The sequence below is a fragment of the Wyeomyia smithii genome, chromosome 1 (genome assembly GCF_029784165.1).
Source record: "Wyeomyia smithii strain HCP4-BCI-WySm-NY-G18 chromosome 1, ASM2978416v1, whole genome shotgun sequence".
Classification (NCBI taxonomy): Eukaryota; Metazoa; Arthropoda; class Insecta; order Diptera; family Culicidae; genus Wyeomyia; species Wyeomyia smithii.
The window spans coordinates 122,695,293-122,722,116 of record NC_073694.1 but is presented as its reverse complement, the minus strand read 5'-3'; the positions used below and the strand labels follow the sequence as shown (position 1 = coordinate 122,722,116).

Genomic DNA, 26,824 nt, shown 5'->3' with positions numbered 1-26,824 from the left:
CCCGATAAAGGTTCCTATGATAGTTTGAGACCCCTCCCTCTTCTGGAATCGAGGGGTCCAATACAAATGAAACATACATTTCTGCACAACTCAAGAACAAACCAAGCAAATGAAACCGAATTTGGCATGTGGATGTTTTGAAGGGTAATAAATATGTCCATAATGGTTCGACGCCCCCCCATTTTATGGAAGCACATGTTTCTGCACAAATTCCTGCACATCTCGCGAACCAATCAACTAAATGGAGCCATATTTGGCAGGTAAACGTTTTTAGTGGTAACAAATTTGTTCCATAATCGACCTCAGGCAACATTTTGGATTGTATGATAGCAACTTCCGGTTTCTGGAAAACAGCCAAAAATGGACGATTTCCACCCAATATTATAATATCCGGATAAAGAAAGATACACAGGAGCTAAATTCGACCACAGATACCATTTTGAATTCTAAGATGGCGACTTCCGGTTTTGGAAAAACAGCGGCAAACGACCAAATACCACCCAAAAAGGGGGGTATTTTCGGAATCGTAATGATGCACTGGAGCCACAAATCGACTTGAGACACCATTATGAATTGTAGGATGGCAACTTGTGGTTTCTGGAAAACAGTCAGAAATAGCCGAATTCCGTCTAACATGAGTATCTCCGAATCTAGAATGATACACAGCAGCTGAAATCGTTCAAAGACCCTATTTTGGATTCTAGGTTGGCGACTTCCGGTTCCTGGGAAACAGCGGAAAATGATCGAATTACACCCAATGTGAGTGTTTCTTCAACCAGAATGACGCTCAGAGGCCAGAAATTATCTTAAATATTATTTCGAAATCCAAGATGGCGACTACCGGTTTGTGAAAAACAGCCCAAAATAATTAAATACCATCCAATATGAGTATCTCTGGAACCAGAATGATGCAATGAGCTAACAATTGACCTTAGGTACCATTTTGAATCGCTAAATGGCAACTTATAGGAAACAGCCGAAAATGACCAAATAATACTCAACATTGATATTTCCGTGATCGAGATGATGCATAAAAACCAAACATTGACCCTTGACACCATTTTGAATTTAAAGACGACCACTGTTAGTTTCTGGAAAACAACCAAAATAACTAAATACCTCCCAATATGAGAATTTCCGGTGTCAGATTGATGCCAGAAAATTTGATGAAAATGACCGAATACCACCCAATATGAATATATTCAGAATTAGGGCGATGTACAGAAGCCAAAAGTCGAGGATGTTGTCATTTCGATAAAACCAATCATTTCAAACGATTTGTCTTTTGACTTTGATCATATCCTATGGCCGTTTCGTCGTGCATTTGCAGACTTCAAACAAACCGCAAGGAATCAATGAATTTGGAACGTTCAAATAGTACGACACCACATTTAAATTATGTTGATGCCACATATATCGATCAAAGCAGGTATAGTTTTAAATGGTCTTTGAATTTCTCTTCTTTCCATAACTTTTGAGCCACATATCAAATTGTTACGAAGTTTGTTATTTGTAAGTTTGAGAGATGACTCGTTCATATGACACTAGTTATGTTCAAATAAGTCATGTAATCTTTAAGATAATAGACTTTCGTTGTTTTATTAACAATTTAATACATAACTGTTGCTTAAGTTCGATTATAATCAAATGAAATGGGAACGTGTAGGGCAGCCAAACTTTGAAACCACGTGTTCAATCATCATTCATCAGTTAACCCTTAACTAGCCCGCTCATCTGATAATAATAATCAAATCGGTTGTGTAGTTTCTGAGATAATGAAGTTTCGTGATTTTCACAAGTCGGCACATTACAAATGAAGTTACAGTTCGATTACAGTAAAATTCAATAGGGTCTTCTGAGGCAGCTAGACCATTCATTCGACACTAATTTTGTGGAAATCGGGTCAGCCATCTCTGAGAAAAGTGAGTGAGTCCAAGTAGTCTTCGGAATATGTTCCTTTGCATAGCTGGATTTCACATTTTTAATCATAACAGGCAAAGTAATAGTCCGACTGCAAAACAAATCAATAGGGTCTTATGGGGCAATTAGACCTTCCATTTGACACTGATTTTATGAAAATCGGTACAGCCATCTCTGAGAAACATGAGTGAGATTAAACAGTCTTCAGAACACCTTTCTTTTCATAACTTTTGAACCACAAGTTCAATCTTTATGAAATTCAAAACTTAAAGGTTTTCTAGGTAGCCCATTCTTTTGAGACCAATTTTGTTCAAATCGGTTGTGTAGTTTTCGAGATAATGATGTTTCATGATTTTTACATTTTGATACATAACCTCTAAACTAAAAATCCGATTACAATAAAATTCAATTAGGTCTTATGGGACAACAAGACCTTTCATTTGCAATTAATTTCATGAAAATCGGTCCAGCCATCTCTGAGAAAAGTGAGTGAGAATAAAAATCTGCACATACACACACACATACAGAAAATGCTCAGCTCGTCGAGCTGAGTCGAGTGATATATGCCATTCGGCCCTTTGGAGCACTTTTATACTTTCGGTTTTGCAAGTGATTGCTATACCTTTCTAGGAGAAAGGCAAAACGTGAAACTCCAATAAATTCTTCAAAAACTCGTAAATTTCAAAAAAAATTAAGAGACAAAAATTTTGTTTCTTCTACAAAGTTACATAAAATATTCTAATCTAAAACTTTGTCGAAAACTGCAAAGCTCTAGCGTGTAAGAATAAAAAGTTGGTGTCGAAGCGCCATCTCTGCGGCCAAATCGCGAACTTAACTGAGCGTCAAGTTGAAGTTATTATTACACTGAGAAACTTTGCTGAAGACTGCACATAGGTTGAATAGAGTATCAGAGTACTGGACCGTGTATTCCATGCAATAAATACATAGCAATTGTATTTTTATATGAAACCTAAGGTTATATTAAAACTGAAATATCACAAAAACACCAAAAAACACTTCTTTCAAATTTTTAGAAAATAAAGATTTTTTGATGGACAATTTTTAGAAAAAAACATGGTTTGCTAATACTTGCTACCCGCTGAGATATCTACTTCACAAAATTATGTATTTTTTTTCAAATTTTATTTTCACTTAAGTACTTCAGAAACTTCTGTACTCGGAAGAAAACGACGTAATTATTAAATTTTTATCAAGAAAAAAATTGTAAGAAATTATTTCGAGTTAATTCATAAAATTATCACAATAAAACGTGAAATTCAGACAAAATTTATAAAAACTCGTAGATCTCTGAAACTAGAAGAGTTAGAAACTTTGTATATTCTGTGAAGTTTCATGAAATTTAGAGATCTACAACTTTGTCGAATACCGCAAAGCTCTAGCGTGTAAGGAAAAGAAGTTGGCACCGCAACGCCGCAAAATGACGCCCTAACTATACCAAGAAACTTTGTAGAAGATCGGAAACCGATTGGTCAAACCCTATTTTGTTCCGCTAGATTCCATTTCTGGTCCAGTGTGCAGTGTATTCAAAATTTTCCTCAAATTTATATTATATATTTATATATATATATATATATATATATATATATATATATATATATATATATATATATATATATATATATATATATATATATATATATATATATATATATATATATACATATATATATATATATATATATATATATATATATATATATATATATATATATATATATATATATATATATATATATATATATATATATATATATATATATATATATATATATATATATATTGGGGCGGTTCGATTTGTAGGGGATCAAAAAATCGCTTAGGCACATATGATTTTCGGATTCTAGGGATCGAAATAAGATACTTTGCTCAAAAAACCATACCTCTGAAATGAATTCTGATGTCCCTTGTACTAACGTGTAGGTACCCAAAAGGTCAAATTTCAAAAAATCCTGTTTTGACCCAATCGAGTTCTAATGTATGACCGACCCCCACTTACTTTGGAGGGCCGACCCACCCATGCTAGTGTTACCCCCCTGGGACCCCCCTAGGGGGTCTCCCATACAAAAATATCAAAAAATATCAGAAAATCACCATTTTTGGCACTTTATATGACAAAAATCAGTGAAATGGCTATTATTTTTCCGCACAAATGAAGTTTCTAGGAAAAAAATGTTTTTTTTTTGTTTTTGGATTTTTGTTTTCTCCTGCTTCGCATGGGATTCGGTCCTGAGTCTTCAGCGCATACATACACAATTACACATATTTCTGAGCCATTCTCATTGCAGATGGCGTTTGCAGTTGGCGTCCTTTTGAACATAAAATCGTATATCACTCTGTTACATCATATGTAATATTTTTATTTCGACCAGTCAGGCGAGCACCGCTGGTATGCTACCACAACGGCTACCACGCACGGACGCTCCGTTTCCACTGTTACCACGCACACTGTCGAACCAGAGTGAATGAATAGAGTGACGCAGAGTCTGAAACCAGAAAAACCAAACGAACACTGCAAAGTCGGGTGTTTTCGTCAATGAAATAGTCTGCTGGGAGGCAACAAAAATCCATCCACTGTTTCCTCACAATCGGATTCTTCGGGAACCGAAAAAAACTCACATTCCTTACTGTTTTTTGTTATTACACAAAACGCACTTCATTTTATCTATCTCTATCAAACTTTATCAAACGAACTTGTTTTAAATTTAAATACAATAACTATCTTTTCACTCTGACAATAACAACACTCCGTTGAAGTCAACTGGAACTTGAGCAAAAAGGGGCTGCCAGAAAAATATTTTGGTGGATACATAAAAAAACCGTGTTGCTGTTTTGACTGAATTTCTCTCTGCGTCACTCTATCTATTCACTCTGTGTAGAACTAGTGTAGGTTTCGTATAGGATAGAAACGTCAACATAAATCATTCTACATCGTCTGCCAAAGAGTCAACACCTAAAAAAAAACCTGAAAGTGAAAGTGAAAATTGTTAAAGTCAAAATATATTTTTTTTAGTTTACAATGAACCCGCAAGATGAAATAGCAACAACATCATCAGCTATCGAAAAACCAATGAGTCATATACCCAAGCATGATGTTGCTGTTTTTGGTGTGTCTTCTGATTTGAATGATATTGATTTACCAACCGATCTGGATATCTTGAGATATTATTTTTACTTAAGCGAACGTGCAAAAACAGAACAAAAAAAGTTTTCTTATAAACAATTCTCTTGTGGTGGATACGGCCCCTTTTAAGATAAGCAAAAGAAAGTAATATAAACTTAAGTAGTGTAAACACTGTGATCAGCATAAACGCTATCACGCCACCCGCGCGAGGAACGGGCGACGGCGATTATGCTGAGCACAGCGTTAAAGGTCACGTATCGATCTGCGATCGTGCGGCCTGTATAGGCTAAGAAATAGAAATAATAAAGCATTATTGAATCAACCGTACACTCGAGAGGTTCGAGCTCTCTTTTAGTAACCGAAACCCACATAAACATATATATACAACCACCAACTTTTCATGGCGATCCTGCCAGGAGGCGATCCTATGATGGTGTATCGGTTCGGCGTCGCTTTACTGAAAACTTTGAACCCAGTTATGAAGTGTTTGAAATTGTGCAACAAAGATATACAAATGTAAAATGTTCAAAACAGTGAACAATAACCCGAAGAGCAGTAGAAAATGAGCAGTATCAGTCAGTGGAATTGTGCAACGTAAAGTTAACGATGAGGCGATCAGAAGATTCCAAGTTCCTCGAATGAACCAGAAAAGACCAAATGCACCACTAGAAGAGGCCACAGTGAGTGTTAACGATGTAAGAATGGGCACACCCCAGTCCAAGACGGACACCAGTGGTGATGCTTTGGTGCAAGTGGTCAACAATCAAGACCTACACACCTCATATCACGAAGAACATAGTGTCATCTTGTGGGTCATTTGTGTAGTGGTCGCTATCTCTTTAGTTCTAGAATTAGAGAAGCGATATAAAAGTGCAAAAACACGGGACGCAGAACGCACAGCACGTTCTATCGCCCGCTTGACAGACGTTATTGCTGAAAAATAAACAATTATGAGCAATCACGAACAATAAGTAAAAAAAAAAAAAAATGGATAGATCCCATAGAGCCGCAATTTCTAGTGCATTCCTTGTGCAATATTGCCGTCATCATCTAACGCAATTAAGAGACACTTTGTACGACCATATCAAACAACGATCATTTATGCCGGAAGAGGCCGAAGCATACTTGAAACTTTCGGAACACCTGTACCACCTAGCTACAAATGCAGCCATCGGATATAGCGCACCAACGACAACTTTCAACGCTCTGGCAGCGCTATACGATGAAATAGATACAGTGCTGTTGTGGAATAATATGGGAAATCACTGAAATATACAATGGACCAACTCGTTTAAGACTAAAGGAGAGTATCGTGAGTTGTTTAATAAAACTTCTCAATATTTAAAAATATACCTTTTAGGTAACAACAAGAATCTAAGTATTCTATTTTACATATGGAGTAGCAACGAAAAAAAAAAACACTAATCCACGTATACGTGTAAGTAGATATGGATATATATATATATATATATATATATATATATATATATATATATATATATATATATATATATATATATATAAAAATATATATATATATATATATATATATATATATATATATATATATATATATATATATATATATATATATATATATATATATATATATATATATATATATATATATATATATATATATATATATATATATATATATATATATATATATATATATATATATATATACATATATATGTATTTTCCTCGTATCAAAAACACTCTATACTTATTATGACCATTCCAGTCTGAAAGATATATATATATATATATATATATATATATATATATATATATATATATGTATATATATATATATATATATATATATATATATATATATATATATATATATATATATATATATATATATATATATATATATAAATAAATAAATAAATAACTACGTAACATACAACCTATGCTTTAATGCTAAATGGAAAAAATTTTTGAAGCTGGTGACACTCTAAACAAGTTGCTAGCTAGTTTAAAAAAAATTTTAAGAATTTGACAGCGCCGACTAAGCATAAAAAGATTAAAGCGGTATACGATCTATTACGAGAAATCAAGCAGGTAACAGTAACCGCTGAAGGAACCGCCGACTATATTGTCATTAGAAAAAGATACAAAAAATTAAAAACAATAGCCATTGAGTGTTTGACCTTGTTAAAGGGAGACTTAAATTTAACGATTACAGAAAACGACCCAAGAGACATAGGAGACGAAGACGACGACAAAGAAAGTAATTTAAGCGAAATAAGCCAAAAAACGATCACAATGGCTCATAAAATTGATTTGGGAGTGGCTATCCGAGTCGTTGATAAATACGACGGGGATGCTGCTTCTCTCCAGTCTTGGTTGGACAACGTGGATGTCCTACGAGCTGATGACCCGGAAGTACCGGAAGTCAGCTTTATTACCTTTCTTAAATCCCGATTAGTGGGCGCTGCACGCGGATCCCTCGAAGGAGTTCAAACCCTTGCGGTAGCGAAAGCCACACTTAAAGAGAAGTTTGCTGTCCAGCTCACCCCCATAGCGGTGGAGGCTGAATTGCGATCGTTAAAGCAGAGGAGTGGTAGAACTGTTACCGAATTCGGCAGTGAAATTGAAAAACTAGCCACGAAACTGGCAGCTGCATGGGTTTCCAAAGGCCCCCCATTTACTACCGAAGCTTCCGCTAGGCCAGTGGTGGAGCCTATAGCCGTACACACCTTTATAAATGGTTTAAGAGACAAATCGGCAGCTTATTTAGTAAAGTCCAGAAATCCAAAGACATTGATTTTGGCTATTTCTGATGCATTGGAGGTTCAACCTCAATCATCGACGGAGCCAGCATTCTGGGCTCAGGGAAACAGAGTTCCCCATTTCAGTAACCATTTTAGTAACCGAAACCCAGGCCGTAGAAGAGGCCGCAGATTCAATAATAATAACCGTGGTTATCGTCATAATAACAATAATCAACGAAATGATAACCAAGGTTATTACAATAACAACCATGGTTACGATAACCACAACCCTGGATATTTTAATAACAATCAAGGATACAATTATAATAATCGAAGCAATCGACGTAACTTCAACAATAACCACAACAATCTTAATAATAACTATCCTAATAATAACTACCAAAATAATAATAACCACAATAACAATGGAAACAATGCTCCTCGGAATAACAACAACCTCAACAATAATAATAATCCCCAGAGACGAAATGCAAATGTGGCGGAGGAACCACAAGAGCAACAACCTCGAGCAGAAGCAAATGTAAGAGAGTGTTTTCGTGAGTAATTTTAGCGGCGAGAGAGCTCTAAGATTGAATTTCACAATAGATAACACTAATTTTCTTTTAGTAGTGGACAGTGTAGCTTCATGCTGTCTACTCGATAAGCGTCATTTAACGAAAAATTTAAATTCATATCTTGACACATCACGGATAATTGAAGTAAGTGGTGTAAATGGAGTAACCACTACACTAGGTATAATAGATACTTTTACAGAATATAATGGCTACATGTACCCGATTACGTTTCACATTATGGATGAGCTACCATCCAATGTCATAGGTTTAATTGGAACCAACTTTTTGAAAAAGTTTGGAGCAAAGATAAATTTTGAAAATTCTAAAATGACATTAAGAATCCCCCGATTTGAGGAAAATTTCATAATTCCTCCACGAACTGAAGTGATTACTTCTGTTGAAACTTGTTTCTCAGAACAAATGGTTATTCTAAATCAGGAGATACAACCACAAGTATACATTGCAGGAGCAATTGTAAAACCTGAAAAAGGAAAAATTCCTGTTAGGATACTGAACATAAAAAATAAAGCTGTGAAGGTTGATAATTTAAAACCTCAAGCAAAACCTTTAAAAAATTATGATATACTTGAGATTGACGGTGCATCAAAATATAATGTTGCTAGAACGAAAGAACTTTTATCAGAATTAAAACTGAATGAAATCCATGACAAGGACAGACCAGTGATAGAAAGATTGTGCATAAAATATAACGACATTTTTTGTTTGAAAGATGACAAATTAACAGTGACGAAAATTTATCAACCCTCGCTTACTGTTAAGCCAGATACACATCCTGTATATACCAGACCATATAAATTACCACAAGCTCACAAGGAAGAAGTCCAGAGACAAGTAGACAAAATGTTGAGCGAAAATATCATTGAGAACGCTATTTCTGAGTGGAATAGTCCTTTATTACTGGTTCCTAAGAAATCAGCTCAGGATGAAAGAAAATGGAGGTTGGTCATAGACTACCGCAAATTGAATAACGCATTGCAAGATGATAAGTTTCCACTTCCTAACATAGAAGAAGTGATTGAGTCGCTAGCAGGAGCGAAATATTTTTCTCATTTGGATCTTTCACAAGGATATTACCAATGTGAACTGAAGCCAGAGGATAGACCAATTACCGCTTTTGGTACCAGCGGAGGACAATATCAAATGACACGTCTTCCTATGGGATTAAAAGTGAGTCCTTCAACATTTTCAAGATTAATGACCGTAGCTATGTTGTCAGGCCTTAATATGGAGAGATGTCTTGTTTATTTAGATGATATTATTGTTTTTGGAAAGACTCTGGAAGAGCACAATAGAAACCTTTCAGATGTTTTCGAACGTTTACGTAAAACAAATTTAAAACTCAATCCGCAAAAATGCAATTTTCTCAAAACCGAATTGTTGTATTTAGGACATTTGGTATCTGTAGAAGGAGTAAAACCCGATCCTTCAAAAATTGAAATAATAAAACAATGGAGTAGTCCACGAAGCGCAGATGAGGTAAAAAGGTTCGTTGCTTTTGCGAACTATTACCGTAAGCACATTAAGGATTTTGCGAAACTTTGTAGTCCTTTAAATAAATTAACTCGAAAAAATGAAGATTTTAAATGGACGGAGGAGTGTGAACGATCTTTTCAATACTTGAAGGAGTGTTTCATGAATCCACCAGTCCTCGATTACCCGAATTTTTCGGAGAGTAATATTTTTACCTTGCACACAGATGCATCGGGAAAGGCTTTAGGAGCAGTATTAAGTAATCAAAACACTAGACCCATCGCATTTGCGAGTAGGGCTTTGAATAAAGCTGAACTGAATTACTGCACTATCGAGAAGGAGTTATTAGGCGTCGTATGGGCAATACGCCATTTCAGACCATATTTATATGGCAGGAAATTTGAAATTTTTACAGACCATCGCCCATTAGTTTATTTATTTACACTAAATGATCCTTCAAGCCGATTAACCAAGTTCCGTTTGGCTCTAGAGGAATATAAGTTTGACGTTATATACAAAAAGGGCTCGGAAAACGTAGTAGCGGACGCGTTATCACGTATTTCGATCGAAGATCTTAAGGCTCTAACACCAGCAGGTACAGCTTTTATTTGTACCAGAAGTCAAACCGCGAAACAGAAAATACAGTCTGATACATCGGTTAAGATTGATACACCGAATACACTGTTCGTTCGCTAACTGGGCTGAGGGCCTAGCCCAGTTAACGAATGTCGCTCGCTAACTGGGCTGACATTTCAAATGTCGTCAAATATCGAGGGGGATTTCGATGTAATGGCGCTAGGCAAAACTCTCAGCGAAAATTTGAAAATGTTTTAAACAAATACACTAAGAATCCTGACTGATGAACAGAAAATGGTAAAAATAAATTATTAGCCTTGCGTGTGCTTTATATGCACTAACCGTTGCCTGGAAACATATTCTTTTCATAAAACATTTATTTGACCTGGAAACGAATAGATAAATATCTAGTGGATCGCAAGTGTGATGACAACCAAAAACCCATTGAACTGAAAAAATCAATCTCAATTCATTATTCATGTGCCCCTATCTCGTTTTGACAACAATATGCCAAACGCTGATGTTTGACGTTCATCTGCTTTTTAACTGGGCTATAGCCCAGTTAGCGAACGCCCAGTTAAAAAGCAGCCCAGTTAAACAGCACCCAGTTAGCGAACAGTTACTGTAATTATATTGAAATTAAAATTGGATCCATGAAGAAAAATGAAGCGCTAGAAGCTCAATTAGAGCAGGGTATTATTTGTATCGACCCTAATACGACATTGACTCACCTACGGGGAGTAATGAACCGATTAGTGGATCTTATCAAAGAAACCAAAATAAAAGGCCTAATCGTTAAAAATACGATTGAAAATAAAAAATTAAAGGACAAAATAGAAGTCCTCGATATAAAAGGCATGCCGCCTATAATTATATTAGGCAGAAATACTCGTCAAATAGACGATAGAAATGAACAAAAAATTATTATAAACGATTTCCATGTATTGCCAACTGCAGGGCATGCAGGAATAAGAAGAACAATTAATACTATAAAACAACGATATCATTGGAAAACCTTAGATAACGATGTTGTTTCATTTATAAAGAGATGTACACATTGTCAGAGAAACAAGAGCCATTACACTAAACAACCAATGCAGCTGACAAGCACAGCTAGTCAAGCTTTCGAAAAAATATTTCTGGATATAGTAGGTCCATTATTGCCGGACGCAGAAGGTAACCAGTATATACTGACTACTCAATGTGATCTGACGAAATTTGTGACCGCAACACCTATTATGGACAAGACAACAGATGCCGTGGCCAAAGCGTTTGTTGAAAATGTCATTTTGAATTATGGTGTACCAGCACAGGTTCTAACAGATAGAGGTACCGAATTTATGTCTACTGTATTTGAAAAAATATGTAAACTATTACAGGTGAAGAAGCTGAATTCCACAGCTTACCACCATCAAACAATCGGAGCGTTGGAAAATTCGCATAAAGTTCTTGGAAATTTTCTACGCATACAAACGAACAACTCTTATGGAAGTTGGTCTGCCTGGATACCGTTTTACAAATTTGCCTATAATACAACGGTACATAGTGCAACAGGTAAGACTCCGTTCGAGTTGCTTTTCAGAAGACTTTGCACCCTTCCTTCAAATCTAATTGGACAATACCAAACAGACCCAATATATAACATTGACGACTATACGAGTATTTTGAAATAAAAGCTACAAGTTTCTCAAAGAGAAGCTAGGGAGAATCTTCTCAAAGTGAAGGCAGATAGAGTTTCAAAATATAATCAAAACGCCAAAGACACAAATTTTACAAAAGGAACATTGGTCCTCGTGAAGACCGGAAAGGGACCTAAATTAGAAACAAAATATAACGGACCATATGAAATTTTAGAAGATATGGGATCAAATGTAAAGATAGCAATTAAAAATAATAAAGATATAGACATAGTTCATAAGGACAGAATAAGAGAATTTTTAAAGTAAAAAAAAAAAAAAAAAAGAGAGAGAAGAACCTACATTCAGTTTTTCAGAAAGATAAGAAGATGAAACCAGAGTAGTTTATAATGATTATTTCCATGAATATTTTATATAAATGTTATTCTTATGCATAAACATTTTATACAGAAATATTTTTATATAAAAACATTTGATACAAAAACATTTTTATACAGATTTTAATATATGTATATGTACGTGTGTGTGTGTGTGTATATATATATATATATATATATATATATATATATATATATATATATATATATATATATATATATATATATATATATATATATATATATATATATATATATATATATATATATATATATATATATATATATATATATATATTTATATATATATATTTATATATATATATATATATATATATATATATATATATATATATATATATATATATATATATATATATATATATATATATATATATATATATATATATATATATATATATATATGTATATATGTGTATGTATACGTATATATATGTATCTCCATCATTATATATTATATTAGAGTAATAATTATAAATTCAAACTATAAATTTTTTTTTTATCCACCAATTTCAATTTGTATTATTGATTTTCACTTCATATGTTTTATTCCTAATTTCAATTCAAACATTATATAGATTTAAAAATTAGAACTTAAGGCTAATTTTTAAATTCATTGAGAAAGGGCGTGTGGTGGATACGGCCCCTTTTAAGATAAGCAAAAGAAAGTAATATAAACTTAAGTAGTGTAAACACTGTGATCAGCATAAACGCTATCACGCCACCCGCGCGAGGAACGGGCGACGGCGATTATGCTGAGCACAGCATTGAAGGTCACGTATCGATCTGCGATCGTGCGGCCTGTATAGGCTAAGAAATAGAAATAATAAAGCATTATAGAATCAACCGTACACTTGAGAGGTTCGAGCTCTCTTTTAGTAACCGAAACCCACATAAACATATATATATACAACCACCAACTTTTCACTCTAATCACGTAACAGAAAGGTTGGTTGGAATTTGGGAAAAACTTGGTATGGAAATAATTTCAAAAAAATATGTTGCTGTTAAATTGAATAGATTGGTTGACAAATACCAAGCCGAAATTAAGAAGACGAATAGAGACCTTTTAGTGTTTATTGGTACTCTGAACGAAATTTTTTTATATTGGAGCATGTAAATGCGATTTGACGGCAGCTCAATGTAACTGCGGTTTGGTTCCAGAACGCCTCAAAGAGTTTATGCACGATCAACATAAACAGAGAAGACTAACAATTGATGCATTTCTGATGGAAATTGAAGAGCAAGGGACATCGTCATCAATGCCAACAATGCCAACATACGAAGATCCCGATGAAACAACATACGTAGACATACCGATGACGGTTGATGAAGATGTTATGAATCGAAGCACAAGTTCACAATACACAGAAAGATACGATTGTTTTAACTTTGCCTTGATGTGTGACAGATTTGGTGTGTCTGATAGAGTAGCGTCAGCATTTTTTTTTTCTTCATATATAGTTTATTTGACACGGCACAAATACAATTCAATGTTTAACGGCGCCAATTATATCTGGTAGCTTACTTTCTAAAGTATCTTAATAACTAAAAGCAAATTTTTTATCCTCGCTGCCGACTACGAGCTGAAACTAAATCTAACTTAAAGCTAGAATATTTTGCATTAAAAGCACAGGTTTGCTGTTTGATGGTTTTCATTGCCATAGGTAAGCAGCATAATAAATTTGTTCCGCTGCTGGGCCAAGATATTACGGACTGGCATATTGGGTTGTTTCCATCGGGCCTTGAGAGTATCGCGCGGGTCTGATTGCTGTTTCCGGATCCGAGGTCTTAACGTGTTCTTGTCGTTTGGTTGGATGTAGGCGGAAGGGGATAGGACTAAACTGGGGCGTGGATGAATTTCAGGAAAACGTATATAAGGGACATGTAGGATAGGTCACGGCTCGCCAAGACATCACGAACAGGAACAGCCGGCTGCCTACCTTCGGCCTGCAGGGAAGCTATTAATCTAGACCTGACGTCACGGTGTACAGGGCATGACCAAACAACGTGCTCTATGTCGTGATAACCTTCACCACAGGCACAGATACCACTCTCCCCGAGCCCAACACGACGGAGATGCGCGTCAAATCTATAGTGATTGGACATAAGCCGGGACATCACGCAAATAAAATCCCGACCTACATCCAACCCCTTGAACCACGGGTTCGTCGATACCTTGGGGATTATGGAATGTAACCACCTTCCCAGTTCCCCTTTGGTCCAAGAATTTTGCCAACTGATGATCGTATTCCGACGTACAAATGCGAAAAATTCATTAAAGGCAATTGGTCTTTCATAAATATCACCGTTTGTTGCGCCCACCTTAGCCAAAGAGTCCGCTTTCTCATTACCCGGTATCGAGCAGTGAGAAGGGACCCACGCTAAAGTAATCTGAGTAGATTTTTCGGATAAAGCACTCAGATGTTCCCGTATTTTCCCCAGGAAATACGGAGAGTGCTTAACATCTTTCATCGATCGGAGAGCCTCAATGGAACTGAGACTGTCCGTAAAGATGAAATAATGGTCCGTGGGCGTTTTTTCGATAATCCCTAGGGTGTACTGAATTGCAGCTAATTCTGCGACGTAAACAGAAGCAGGATTATCGAGCTTATGGGAGACGGTTATTGTTATTGAAGATACCGAAGCCAGTGGACCCATCAAGAAGTGATCCGTCAGTGTAGTACATATTGTCGCAGTTGATGTTTCGATATTTATTGGAAAAAATTTTAGGGATCTGCTGCACGCGTAAATGATCCGGGATTCCACGAGTTTCTTCTATCATGGATGTATCGAAAAACACAGTAGAATCAGAAGTATTTGATAAGTCGACACGATTTGGAATATTCGAAGAAGGGTTAATATTTTGGGACATGTGATTGAAATACAATGTCATAAAACGGGTTTGAGAATTAAGTTCGATCAACCTTTCAAAATTTTCAATCACGGGACGGTTCAAGACCTCACATTTGATTAGAATACGAGAAGACAGGCTCCAGAAGCGGTTTTTCAATGGTAGTACTCCAGCTAAGATCTCCAAACTCATCGTATGGGTTGACTGCATGCAACCCAAGGCGATACGCAAACAACGATATTGTATTCGCTCCAGTTTGATCAAATGTGTGTTTGCTGCGGAGCGGAAGCAGAAACACCCGTACTCAATAACAGACAGTATCGTTGTTTGGTAAAGCCTTATAAGGTCTCCTGGGTGGGCTCCCCACCATTGTCCGGTTATTGTACGAAGAAAATTCACTCTTTGTTGACATTTTTTCATCAGATACCTCACGTGACAACCCCAGGTGCTTTTAGAGTCGAACCAGACACCAAGATATTTGTGTACCAAAACCTGAGAAATCGTTTTACCCATTAATTGTGTTTGAAGCTGAGCAGGTTCATGCTTCCTAGAAAAAACTACTATCTCAGTCTTCTCCGGAGAGAATTCGATACCTAGCTGTAAAGCCCAAGCAGACAAATTGTCCAAGGTATCTTGCAATGGTCCTTGCAAATCGGCAGCTTTGGCTCCTGTAACAGAGATTACACTGTCGTCTGCAAGTTGTCTTATCGTGCATGAATTTGCCAGACATTCGTCGATGTCATTTACATAAAAGTTGTAAAGAAGGGGGCTTAAACATGAGCCCTGGGGAAGACCCATGTAGCTAATGCGAAAAGTTGCCAAATCGCCGTGCGTAAAATGCATGTGCTTTTCGGACAACAAATTGTGCAAAAAAATGTTCAAAATTGGAGAAAATCCTTGTCGGTGAAGTTTGCCCGAAAGAATGTCAATAGAAACGGAATCAAAAGCCCCCTTAATGTCCAAGAACGCAGACGCCATTTGTTCTTTGCGAGCATACGCCAGCTGAATATCTGTTGAAAGCAACGCAAGACAATCATTCGTCTCTTTGGCACGGCGGAAGCCAAATTTAGTATCTGATAGTAGACCATTTGATTCGACCCAATGGTCTAAACGACGGAGTATCATTTTTTCCATCAATTTCCGGATACAGGATAGCATTGCAATCGGCCTATAAGAGTTGTGATCAGAAGCTGGTTTCCCTGGTTTTTGGATGGCGATCACCTTCACTTGCCTCCAATCCTGCGGTACAATGTTTTGCTCCAGGAACTTATTGAACAAGTTCAACAAGCGCCTCTTGGCATTGCCGGGTAGATTCTTCAACAAGTTGAATTTGATTCTATCTAACCCAGGCGCGTTATTGTTACAGGACAGGGGGGCAACTGAAAATTCTGCCATCGTAAAAGGTGATTCTATCGCGTCGTGGCCCGGAGACGCATCGCGAACAATGTTTTGCTCAGGAACAGAGTCCGGACATACTTTCCTGGCAAAATCAAATATCCACCGACTTGAAGACTCCTCGCTTTCGTTGACCGTTACGCGATTCCGCATTCTTCGGGCTGTGTTCAAAGAGTGCTCATCGATGTCTCCCTCGACGTCTCGTTCACGAACCGACGCCAATATCCGCGTTTCTTTGCTTTAGCCAAACTTTTAAGCTTGGTATTAAGCTCCGAATACCGTAAATAGTCGCCAGGTATACCTCCCTTCTGGTAGGCTTTATACGCGTCGGATCTTTGCGTGTAGACATCGGAGCACTCTTGGTCCCACCACGGAGTGGGAGGCCGTTCTTTGATCGTTACGCCGGGATATTTCTTCGTTTGGGCTTGCAACGCGGCGTCGAGAATCAAGCCCGCGAGGAGGTTGTATTCTTCAAGTGGTGGATGATGTTGAATCGAATCGACCGCTTTTGAAATCATTTCCTCGTATAACTTCCAATCGACATTCCGTGTGAGGTCATACGGAATGTCAACTGGTCGCATGCGAGTTGACCCGTTATTAATTGAAATAAGAATAGGCAAATGGTCGCTACCGTGAGGATCGAGGATTACCTTCCATGTGCAATCCAACCGTAGCGACGTCGAACATAAGGATAGATCCAAAGCGCTTGGGCGCGCTGGAGGTTTCGGGATACGTGTCATTTCGCCGTTGTTTAAAATAGTCATGTCGAAGTCATCGCAAAGGTTATAGATTAAAGAGGAGCGGTTATCATTGTAAGGGGAACCCCAAGCCACGCCATGAGAGTTGAAGTCTCCCAAAATCAAACGTGGCGAGGGAAGAAGTTCTATTAAATCAAAGAGCAGCCGTTGCCCAACCTGTGCTCTGGGAGGAATATATATTGAGGCAATACAAAGCTCTTTACCTTGTATTGTCATTTGACATGCGACAACTTCGATGCCTGGAATCGAGGGGAGGTTAATAAGATAGAAAGAATAGCACTTTTTAATCCCTAAAAGTACTCCTCCATATGGGGTGTCTCGATCAAGGCGAATAATATTAAAATCATGGAAGTTGAGATCAATATTTGAAGTAAGCCAAGTTTCACAAAGGGAAAATGCATCGCATTTGTTTTTATTTATCAAAATTTTAAACGAATCAGTTTTTGGTAAAATACTTCTACAATTCCACTGTAAGACAGAGATAGAATCCTTCATATACGCAGTTGAATTAGGCATCGAAGGATACAATCGCTGCAAGGAGGGGCCATTGGGCAGTCAACTGCTTCAAAAATGATCTAACTGTTGGGAGAAATGCTGTAAGAAAAATTTTAATTGGATCGGGTACATTGAAAGTTTCAAAAATCCAGTCCACAATGTCAGAAAATTTCACTAATCCAGAGTTTGTTTCATCAACAGGATGTGCAAAAGGAACAACTGGGGTTTTAGATGTTCCTGGCAGTGCTGGGAACTCCTTCTGGGAATTTAAATTTGCAAGCCCAGGAGGAATTTGCTTCGGTTTTTCCGCAGCACTGTTTGGTTTGTTTGTAACTTTCATTTCACTTTGGGAAATCTTAGGACCTTTTCGGGGAAGTTTAGGAGAGGAAATATTTTTCCTCTTTCTAGACTCCCCAGGATTGGCGTAAGATGTTCCCGCTGGTGAATCGTCAGAATCGGTTTCATCAGAGGACAACAGATCATAAGGGTTTGATGTAATGGGAGAAGTGGTAACGGTCTTCTTCAGCATCTCAGCGTAAGAACGCTTCGAACGCTCTTTGAGAGACCTCTTTATTTTATCCCTGCGCTGCATGTACACCGCACATGTCGAGAGCTCATGCTGACTCTCCCCACAGTGAATGCATTTTTCAGCATTTTTACTGCAGGAATCATTCGCATGATTCTCCCCACACTTGCCACAACGTGCCTTATTGCAGCAGTAGGCGGCGGTGTGGCCTAACTGCTTACAATTCAGGCAGTTCATGACGCGAGGCACAGGGAGACGAACCCGGTGGATCGAGACGTGGCTTGGTAGCGCTGACCCGGCGAACGTAACTCGAAACGAGTCTGACGGGGTGTATACTGTTTTGCCACCGATGATCGATGCTGACCGCAATTGCTTGCAGTCGAGCACCTTTACATCGGGACAGGTTTTGTTCTTAAAGCACCCATTGGCACTTTTCAGTATACACTCGACGGACAGACTCGAATCGGTTATGACACCGTCGATCTCCACGTCTCGTGCGGGTATGTAAACGCGATACTCGCGTGTGAAGAGCTCAGAGCAAGCTATATCGTTGGCCTCTTTCAGGTTACTGACCACGACACGGAGCTTGTTAGGCCGGAATGCTGTAAGAAAAATTTTAATTGGATCGGGTATATTGAAATTTTCAAAAATCCAATTCCCTGGTTTTTGGATGGCGATCACCTTCACTTGCCTCCAATCCTGCGGTACAATGTTTTGCTCCAGGAACTTATTGAACAAGTTCAACAAGCGCCTCTTGGCATTGCCGGGTAGATTCTTCAACAAGTTGAATTTGATTCTATCTAACCCAGGCGCGTTATTGTTACAGGACAGGGGGGCAACTGAAAATTCTGCCATCGTAAAAGGTGATTCTATCGCGTCGTGGCCCGGAGACGCATCGCGAACAATGTTTTGCTCAGGAACAGAGTCCGGACATACTTTCCTGGCAAAATCAAATATCCACCGACTTGAAGACTCCTCGCTTTCGTTGACCGTTACGCGATTCCGCATTCTTCGGGCTGTGTTCAAAGAGTGCTCATCGATGTCTCCCTCGACGTCTCGTTCACGAACCGACGCCAATATCCGCGTTTCTTTGCTTTAGCCAAACTTTTAAGCTTGGTATTAAGCTCCGAATACCGTAAATAGTCGCCAGGTATACCTCCCTTCTGGTAGGCTTTATACGCGTCGGATCTTTGCGTGTAGACATCGGAGCACTCTTGGTCCCACCACGGAGTGGGAGGCCGTTCTTTGATCGTTACGCCGGGATATTTCTTCGTTTGGGCTTGCAACGCGGCGTCGAGAATCAAGCCCGCGAGGAGGTTGTATTCTTCAAGTGGTGGATGATGTTGAATCGAATCGACCGCTTTTGAAATCATTTCCTCGTATAACTTCCAATCGACATTCCGTGTGAGGTCATACGGAATGTCAACTGGTCGCATGCGAGTTGACCCGTTATTAATTGAAATAAGAATAGGCAAATGGTCGCTACCGTGAGGATCGAGGATTACCTTCCATGTGCAATCCAACCGTAGCGACGTCGAACATAAGGATAGATCCAAAGCGCTTGGGCGCGCTGGAGGTTTCGGGATACGTGTCATTTCGCCGTTGTTTAAAATAGTCATGTCGAAGTCATCGCAAAGGTTATAGATTAAAGAGGAGCGGTTATCATTGTAAGGGGAACCCCAAGCCACGCCATGAGAGTTGAAGTCTCCCAAAATCAAACGTGGCGAGGGAAGAAGTTCTATTAAATCAAAGAGCAGCCGTTGCCCAACCTGTGCTCTGGGAGGAATATATATTGAGGCAATACAAAGCTCTTTACCTTGTATTGTCATTTGACATGCGACAACTTCGATGCCTGGAATCGAGGGGAGGTTAATAAGATAGAAAGAATAGCACTTTTTAATCCCTAAAAGTACTCCTCCATATGGGGTGTCTCGATCAAGGCGAATAATATTAAAATCATGGAAGTTGAGATCAATATTTGAAGTAAGCCAAGTTTCACAAAGGGAAAATGCATCGCATTTGTTTTTATTTATCAAAATTTTAAACGAATCAGTTTTTGGTAAAATACTTCTACAATTCCACTGTAAGACAGAGATAGAATCCTTCATATACGCAGTTGAATTAGGCATCGAAGGATACAATCGCTGCAAGGAGGGGCCATTGGGCAGTCAACTGCTTCAAAAATGATCTAACTGTTGGGAGAAATGCTGTAAGAAAAATTTTAATTGGATCGGGTACATTGAAAGTTTCAAAAATCCAGTCCACAATGTCAGAAAATTTCACTAATCCAGAGTTTGTTTCATCAACAGGATGTGCAAAAGGAACAACTGGGGTTTTAGATGTTCCTGGCAGTGCTGGGAACTCCTTCTGGGAATTTAAATTTGCAAGCCCAGGAGGAATTTGCTTCGGTTTTTCCGCAGCACTGTTTGGTTTGTTTGTAACTTTCATTTCACTTTGGGAAATCTTAGGACCTTTTCGGGGAAGTTTAGGAGAGGAAATATTTTTCCTCTTTCTAGACTCCCCAGGATTGGCGTAAGATGTTCCCGCTGGTGAATCGTCAGAATCGGTTTCATCAGAGGACAACAGATCATAAGGGTTTGATGTAATGGGAGAAGTGGTAACGGTCTTCTTCAGCATCTCAGCGTAAGAACGCTTCGAACGCTCTTTGAGAGACCTCTTTATTTTATCCCTGCGCTGCATGTACACCGCACATGTCGAGAGCTCATGCTGACTCTCCCCACAGTGAATGCATTTTTCAGCATTTTTACTGCAGGAATCATTCGCATGATTCTCCCCACACTTGCCACAACGTGCCTTATTGCAGCAGTAGGCGGCGGTGTGGCCTAACTGCTTACAATTCAGGCAGTTCATGACGCGAGGCACAGGGAGACGAACCCGGTGGATCGAGACGTGGCTTGGTAGCGCTGACCCGGCGAACGTAACTCGAAACGAGTCTGACGGGGTGTATACTGTTTTGCCACCGATGATCGATGCTGACCGCAATTGCTTGCAGTCGAGCACCTTTACATCGGGACAGGTTTTGTTCTTAAAGCACCCATTGGCACTTTTCAGTATACACTCGACGGACAGACTCGAATCGGTTATGACACCGTCGATCTCCACGTCTCGTGCGGGTATGTAAACGCGATACTCGCGTGTGAAGAGCTCAGAGCAAGCTATATCGTTGGCCTCTTTCAGGTTACTGACCACGACACGGAGCTTGTTAGGCCGGAATGCTGTAAGAAAAATTTTAATTGGATCGGGTATATTGAAATTTTCAAAAATCCAGTCCACAATGTCAGAAAATTTCACTAATCCAGAGTTTGTTTTATCAACTGGATGTGCAAAAAGAACAACTGGGGTTTTAGATGTTCCTGGCAGTGCTAGGAACTCCTTCTGGGACTTTAAATTTGCAAGCCCAGGAGGAGTTTGCTTCGGTTTTTCCGCAGCACTGTTTGGTTTGTTCGTACTTTTCATTACACTTTGGGAAATCTTAGGACCTTTACGGGGAAGTTTAGGAGAAGAAACATTTTTCCTCTTCCTAGACTCCCCAGGATTGGCATAAGATGTTCCCGCTGATGAATCGTCAGAATCGGTTTCATCAGAGGGCAACAGATCAAAGGGGTTCGATGTTATGGTAGAAGTGGTCACGGTCTTCTTAAGCATCTCAGCGTAAGAACGCTTTGAACGCTCCTTAAGTGACCGCTTGATTTTATCTCTGCGCTGCATGTACACCGGGCATGTGGAGAGCTCATGCTGGTTTTCCTCCAGTGAATACATTTTTCAGCATTAACACTGCAAGAATCTTCCGCATGAGTCTCCCCACACTTGCTACATCGTGCCTTATTGCAGCAGTAGGCGGCTGTGTGGCCTAACTGCTTGCAATTGGTGCAATTCATAACACGGGGTACATACAATCGCACAGGCAGACGAACCCGGTCGATCGAGACGTGGCTAGGGAGTGCAGATCCGGCAAACGTAACGCGAAACGAGTCTGACGGAGTGTAAACTTTTTTACCGCCGACGAGAGACATGGACCGCAATTGCTTACAATCCAAAATCTTCACCTGTGTTTCGGTATTTTTGAAGCAACCGGTTGCGCTTTTTAGGATACACTCGACAGACAGACTCGAATCGGTTATGACACCGTCGATCTCCACGTCTCGTGCGGGTATGTAAACGCGATACTCGCGTGTGAAGAGCTCAGAGCAAGCGATAGCATTGGCCTGTGTCAGATCACTGACCACGACACGGAGCTTGTTAGGTCGGACCTTGGAAATTTCGGTCACGGCCTTGTACCCCTTCGTCAGGTCTTTTGAAATTTGCAGTATGTTTAATCGCTTTGAATTCACTCCTGCCTTTGGACGAAAATAAACAGTATAGCTGCCCTGTTGAGATCCGTCCGGGTAAAGCCTGTGGCGAGGGGGGACTGGAGAATGAACAGGGGAGGGGGTAACAGAAGGGTCAGGGGGGTTCGGGGATGGTGGCACGGGAGGCGAGGGATCTATATCCATCGCGCTAAATGTAGCGCACGAGCGCCGACAAGAACACGTACCTCTTTACTTCTTCCTTCCAGCAGTGGTTGTCCGATCGTTCGAAGCTGCACCCAAAGCAGCCAGCGGCACCAGTACAGCAGCACCAATACAGCCACCAGCAGTGAGCCGGGTGTGAGATCACTCAGCACAGCGACACGGACTCGACTGTCAACTGATGGCCTTGAATAAAACACTCTTTTGTTTGGCTATTCGTACACACGGACCGGATTGTAATAGAACGACCACTTTGCACGTCCGTTTCTGTCGAGTGTTCGACGCGGAATGAGCGTCAGCATTGGCAACCAGTCTTTTCAAAGATTTTGAAATGAAAGATCAGCATGGCGAACCTCTCATCATGGATAAATCGAAAGTTCGTAGAGAAAGAGAGAAATGCAGACGAATAGTGCTCCGCAAAAGGTTTGATGATTCCAGTTTAATAGCGTTTTCATTCGACGGCAGAAAAGATGATACTTATACGAGAGAAAAAAATGATGGTAAGTATCATAGTAGGATGGTGAAGGAACCTCACCTTGTTATTTTGAGAGAACCGAATTCTCGATTGATTGGTTACGCAAGACTGGTAGAGGAAAGTGCTGAATACAAAACAACAAAATTGAATGAATTTTTCAACGATAAAAACATATCTCTGGATGCATTGATTGGCATATGCACTGACGGTGAGCCAACAAACACTGGCACACACGGTGGAATTATACGAAGATTCGAATTGCTGCTAAAAAGACCATTGCATTGGTTTGTTTGCCTTCTACACTTCAACGAACTTCCGTTTCGACATTTGTTTGGGGGTTTGGATAAATCATCCACCACTGGACCAACATCAACAACCGGGAAACTAAGCAAGCAAATTGAAAATTCTGAAGCTCTTCCGGTAAGTCATTGCTATCACTCATTTATTATAATTTTCTAACATTTTGAATGGTGAAATCATAATAAATTTATTTAATTATTATATATTTTTAGGTGGTGAGCGACTTTCAGAGAATTGCGTTGGAAAATATGCCTCCTGTTGCAGAACAGCACGAATATTCCACCGATTCGCAGTACTTATACGACATGGCACATGCAATTTCTAATGGCGTGGTTTCTGTGGATCTGGCTAACATAAAACCAAGGAAAATTGTACATTCTTGCTGGCTCACCAAGGCCGCTAGATTATTACGATTATATGTGACAATGAAAAAACCACCTAAAAATTTAAGAATTCTGGTTGAATTTATAATTAAGGTTTATGTGCCAATGTATTTTAATATCAAGTATTACAGCTCTGTCGTGTACGGTAGTGAATTATTTTTCAAGTACATTACTTGGGCACAATTTCAGGAGCCAAATTTATGCACTGTTGTCAATCATGTAATTAAAAATATTTTGCACATTCGGAAAATATCTTGCTATCAATGTTGTTTGATGATAGGAAAGAGGTGCGCGACTCTGCTATCAAGAAAATTTTACGATATCGAGACAATGTTGAAGACCCATCGGAACTTAGAGAATATAAAAAACCAGATATAAACTTCCATTGCTTCGATTACACGAAAATGATCGATTTGACTGATAAAAATAACGTATTTGAACCACCATTCACGCGAATCATTCCGTATGAAACATTGATAGCATATTTAAATGAAGATGATTCACCATTTACTGATCCGCATATTCCATTACATATACAAGGAACGGAACAACACGTTCAACTGCTAGCTAGCGTTTCCAAACGAGTAATATCGGAAAATGTAGAGGCTGTTATGGAGGCGACATTAGAGAGCCGTGCGAAATTGCCCAGTGTTGAAACCAAAAAAGACTTCAAACAATATTTTTTTAGTTTCTTTCCTATGTTCTGATCGAATAAATTTTTAAAGAGAAAACAAAAATCCAAAAACAAAAAAAAACATTTTTTTCCTAGAAACTTCATTTGTGCGGAAAAATAATAGCCATTTCACTGATTTTTGTCATATAAAGTCCCAAAAATGGTGATTTTTTTATATTTTTTTATATTTTTGTATGGGAGACCCCCTAGGGGGGTCCCAGGGGGGTAACACTAGCATGGGTGGGTCAGCCCTCCAAAGTTAGTGGGGGTCGGTCATACATTTGGACTCGATTGGGTCACTCTAAATGGGTCAAAACAGGATTTTTTGAAATTTGACCTTTTGGGTACCTTCACGTTAGTACAAGGGACATCAGAATTCATTTTAGAGGTATGGTTTCTTGAGAAAAGTATCTTATTTTGATTCCTAAAATCCGAAAATCATATGTGCCTAAGCGATTTTTAAATCGACCCACCCTAATATATATATATATATATATATATATATATATATATATATATATATATATATATATATATATATATATATATATATATATATATATATATATATATATATATATATATATATATATATATATATATATATATATATATATATATATATATATATATATATATATATATATATATATATATATATATATATATATATATATATATATATATATATATATATATATCAAATTTGAGGGAAACTTTGAACATATATATGTATTTTCGACTATCTTCGACGACGTAGTTATAGACAGAAACAGCATAAATTTAAACATTCATTATCATTCTTGGTATTCCCTCAGTGATGACTTTTATTTCCGCATCGTTTTATATTCTCTGTTCTCGTCTAGCAAGTGTCACTTGTGATGTCATAAATTCTGTGATTTCATTTCATTCGAATAATCGTCATCACAACAAAAATAGATCTGTATTTGAAGTCTACCGGCCAACAGTGTGGTACATTATGTTTGCCGGAGAACAGATGTTCGCGTTAGTTTTGTTATTTTGAAACGCTTTGGAAACAACTAAAGGCGCATAGGTAGAATGAAGATAAAATTTTAAAATAACTCATAATTAAAAGCCAAATTAAAGAAGATAGTGTCCATCTTTTTTCTATTCTTGGGAAATGCAAAATGCAATTAATACTATGCAGTTAGCAATGTTCTAATGTAGTAATATATGTATTTGGTGATATTAAATGTCCAGTAAATTTAGATCATATTTTAATGCTCTGCATGCACCCATTTCCGATTCAAGTAAAACGTAGAGCTATACTCATTGTATTTCTGCAAGTCTAGCGAAGCGCATTTTGGGTATCAGTTCAAACGAACGAAAACCAATCGTTTGTGTGTCATAGTTGATGTATTGTGATCCTAATGTTCTATGTGTGTTCATAGTTGGAGTATTGTGATCCTAATGAGATAGGTATTGAATTAGGCTGAATTATTATGACGGAATCAATCTAAAAACATGCCAGTCTCTGTTTTTTTAGGTTTTGGTGTTATTCACAAAAGTAAATATGTTACAAATGGATAATTATTTGTGTCCTATTTATATTGTATTCATTTGTCAACTGTTTATTTAAAAAAAAAAAAATATTTTCATAATTATTTTTCAACGTTGTACTTTTGTGTTAATAATGGGTCAAATTGGCCACATTGTACTTTGCCTTGTCACAAGTTCAGCAGGGAGCTGGATCTGAGGGATTGTTCGTAAGCATATGTATCCAGGTGGTCGAGAATCATGAGGCGTAGATTTAAGCTAGTACAATCATATATCGATATAAGGCAACTTTCTTTTTCTGTTAAGTTATATCGAAGCAAAAAAAAAAAATTGAAACTGTGAATGGTTACTCAAAGGAAAAAAAAGCAAAGCCTTGGTGCTACATTACGATTTGGCACTCGACCTTCTGTTTATTATACACAGACTTCGCAGTCAATTGTGAAGTGTACAGGA

At 38.1% G+C, this 26,824-nt stretch overlaps 3 protein-coding genes across 5 annotated transcripts in view; 2 read left to right on the top strand and 1 right to left on the bottom strand.

Annotated features, from left to right (window-relative positions):
* The window catches only part of LOC129718275 (synapsin), a 229,956-nt gene that overhangs the window by 80,718 nt on the left and 122,414 nt on the right, over window positions 1-26,824 (bottom strand). The gene's annotated exons all lie outside the window — the stretch shown is intronic.
* LOC129718277 (tissue inhibitor of metalloproteinase) overlaps window positions 1-26,824 on the top strand; it is a 139,766-nt gene that overhangs the window by 55,859 nt on the left and 57,083 nt on the right. The gene's annotated exons all lie outside the window — the stretch shown is intronic.
* Window positions 22,996-24,973, top strand: LOC129718278 (uncharacterized). Its single transcript, XM_055668893.1, has 2 exons — window positions 22,996-23,917; window positions 24,010-24,973. Exons 1-2 carry the CDS (start codon window positions 23,354-23,356, stop codon window positions 24,556-24,558), a joined length of 1,113 nt encoding a protein of 370 aa, XP_055524868.1. The 5' UTR covers window positions 22,996-23,353; the 3' UTR covers window positions 24,559-24,973.

Coding starts and splice junctions, on each gene's coding strand:
- LOC129718278 (XM_055668893.1), top strand. CDS start 23,354: ATGAAAGATCAGCATGGCGAACCTCTCATCATGGATAAATCGAAAGTT. Junction 23,918..24,009: donor AAAATTCTGAAGCTCTTCCG/GTAAGTCATTGC, acceptor ATATATTTTTAG/GTGGTGAGCGACTTTCAGAG.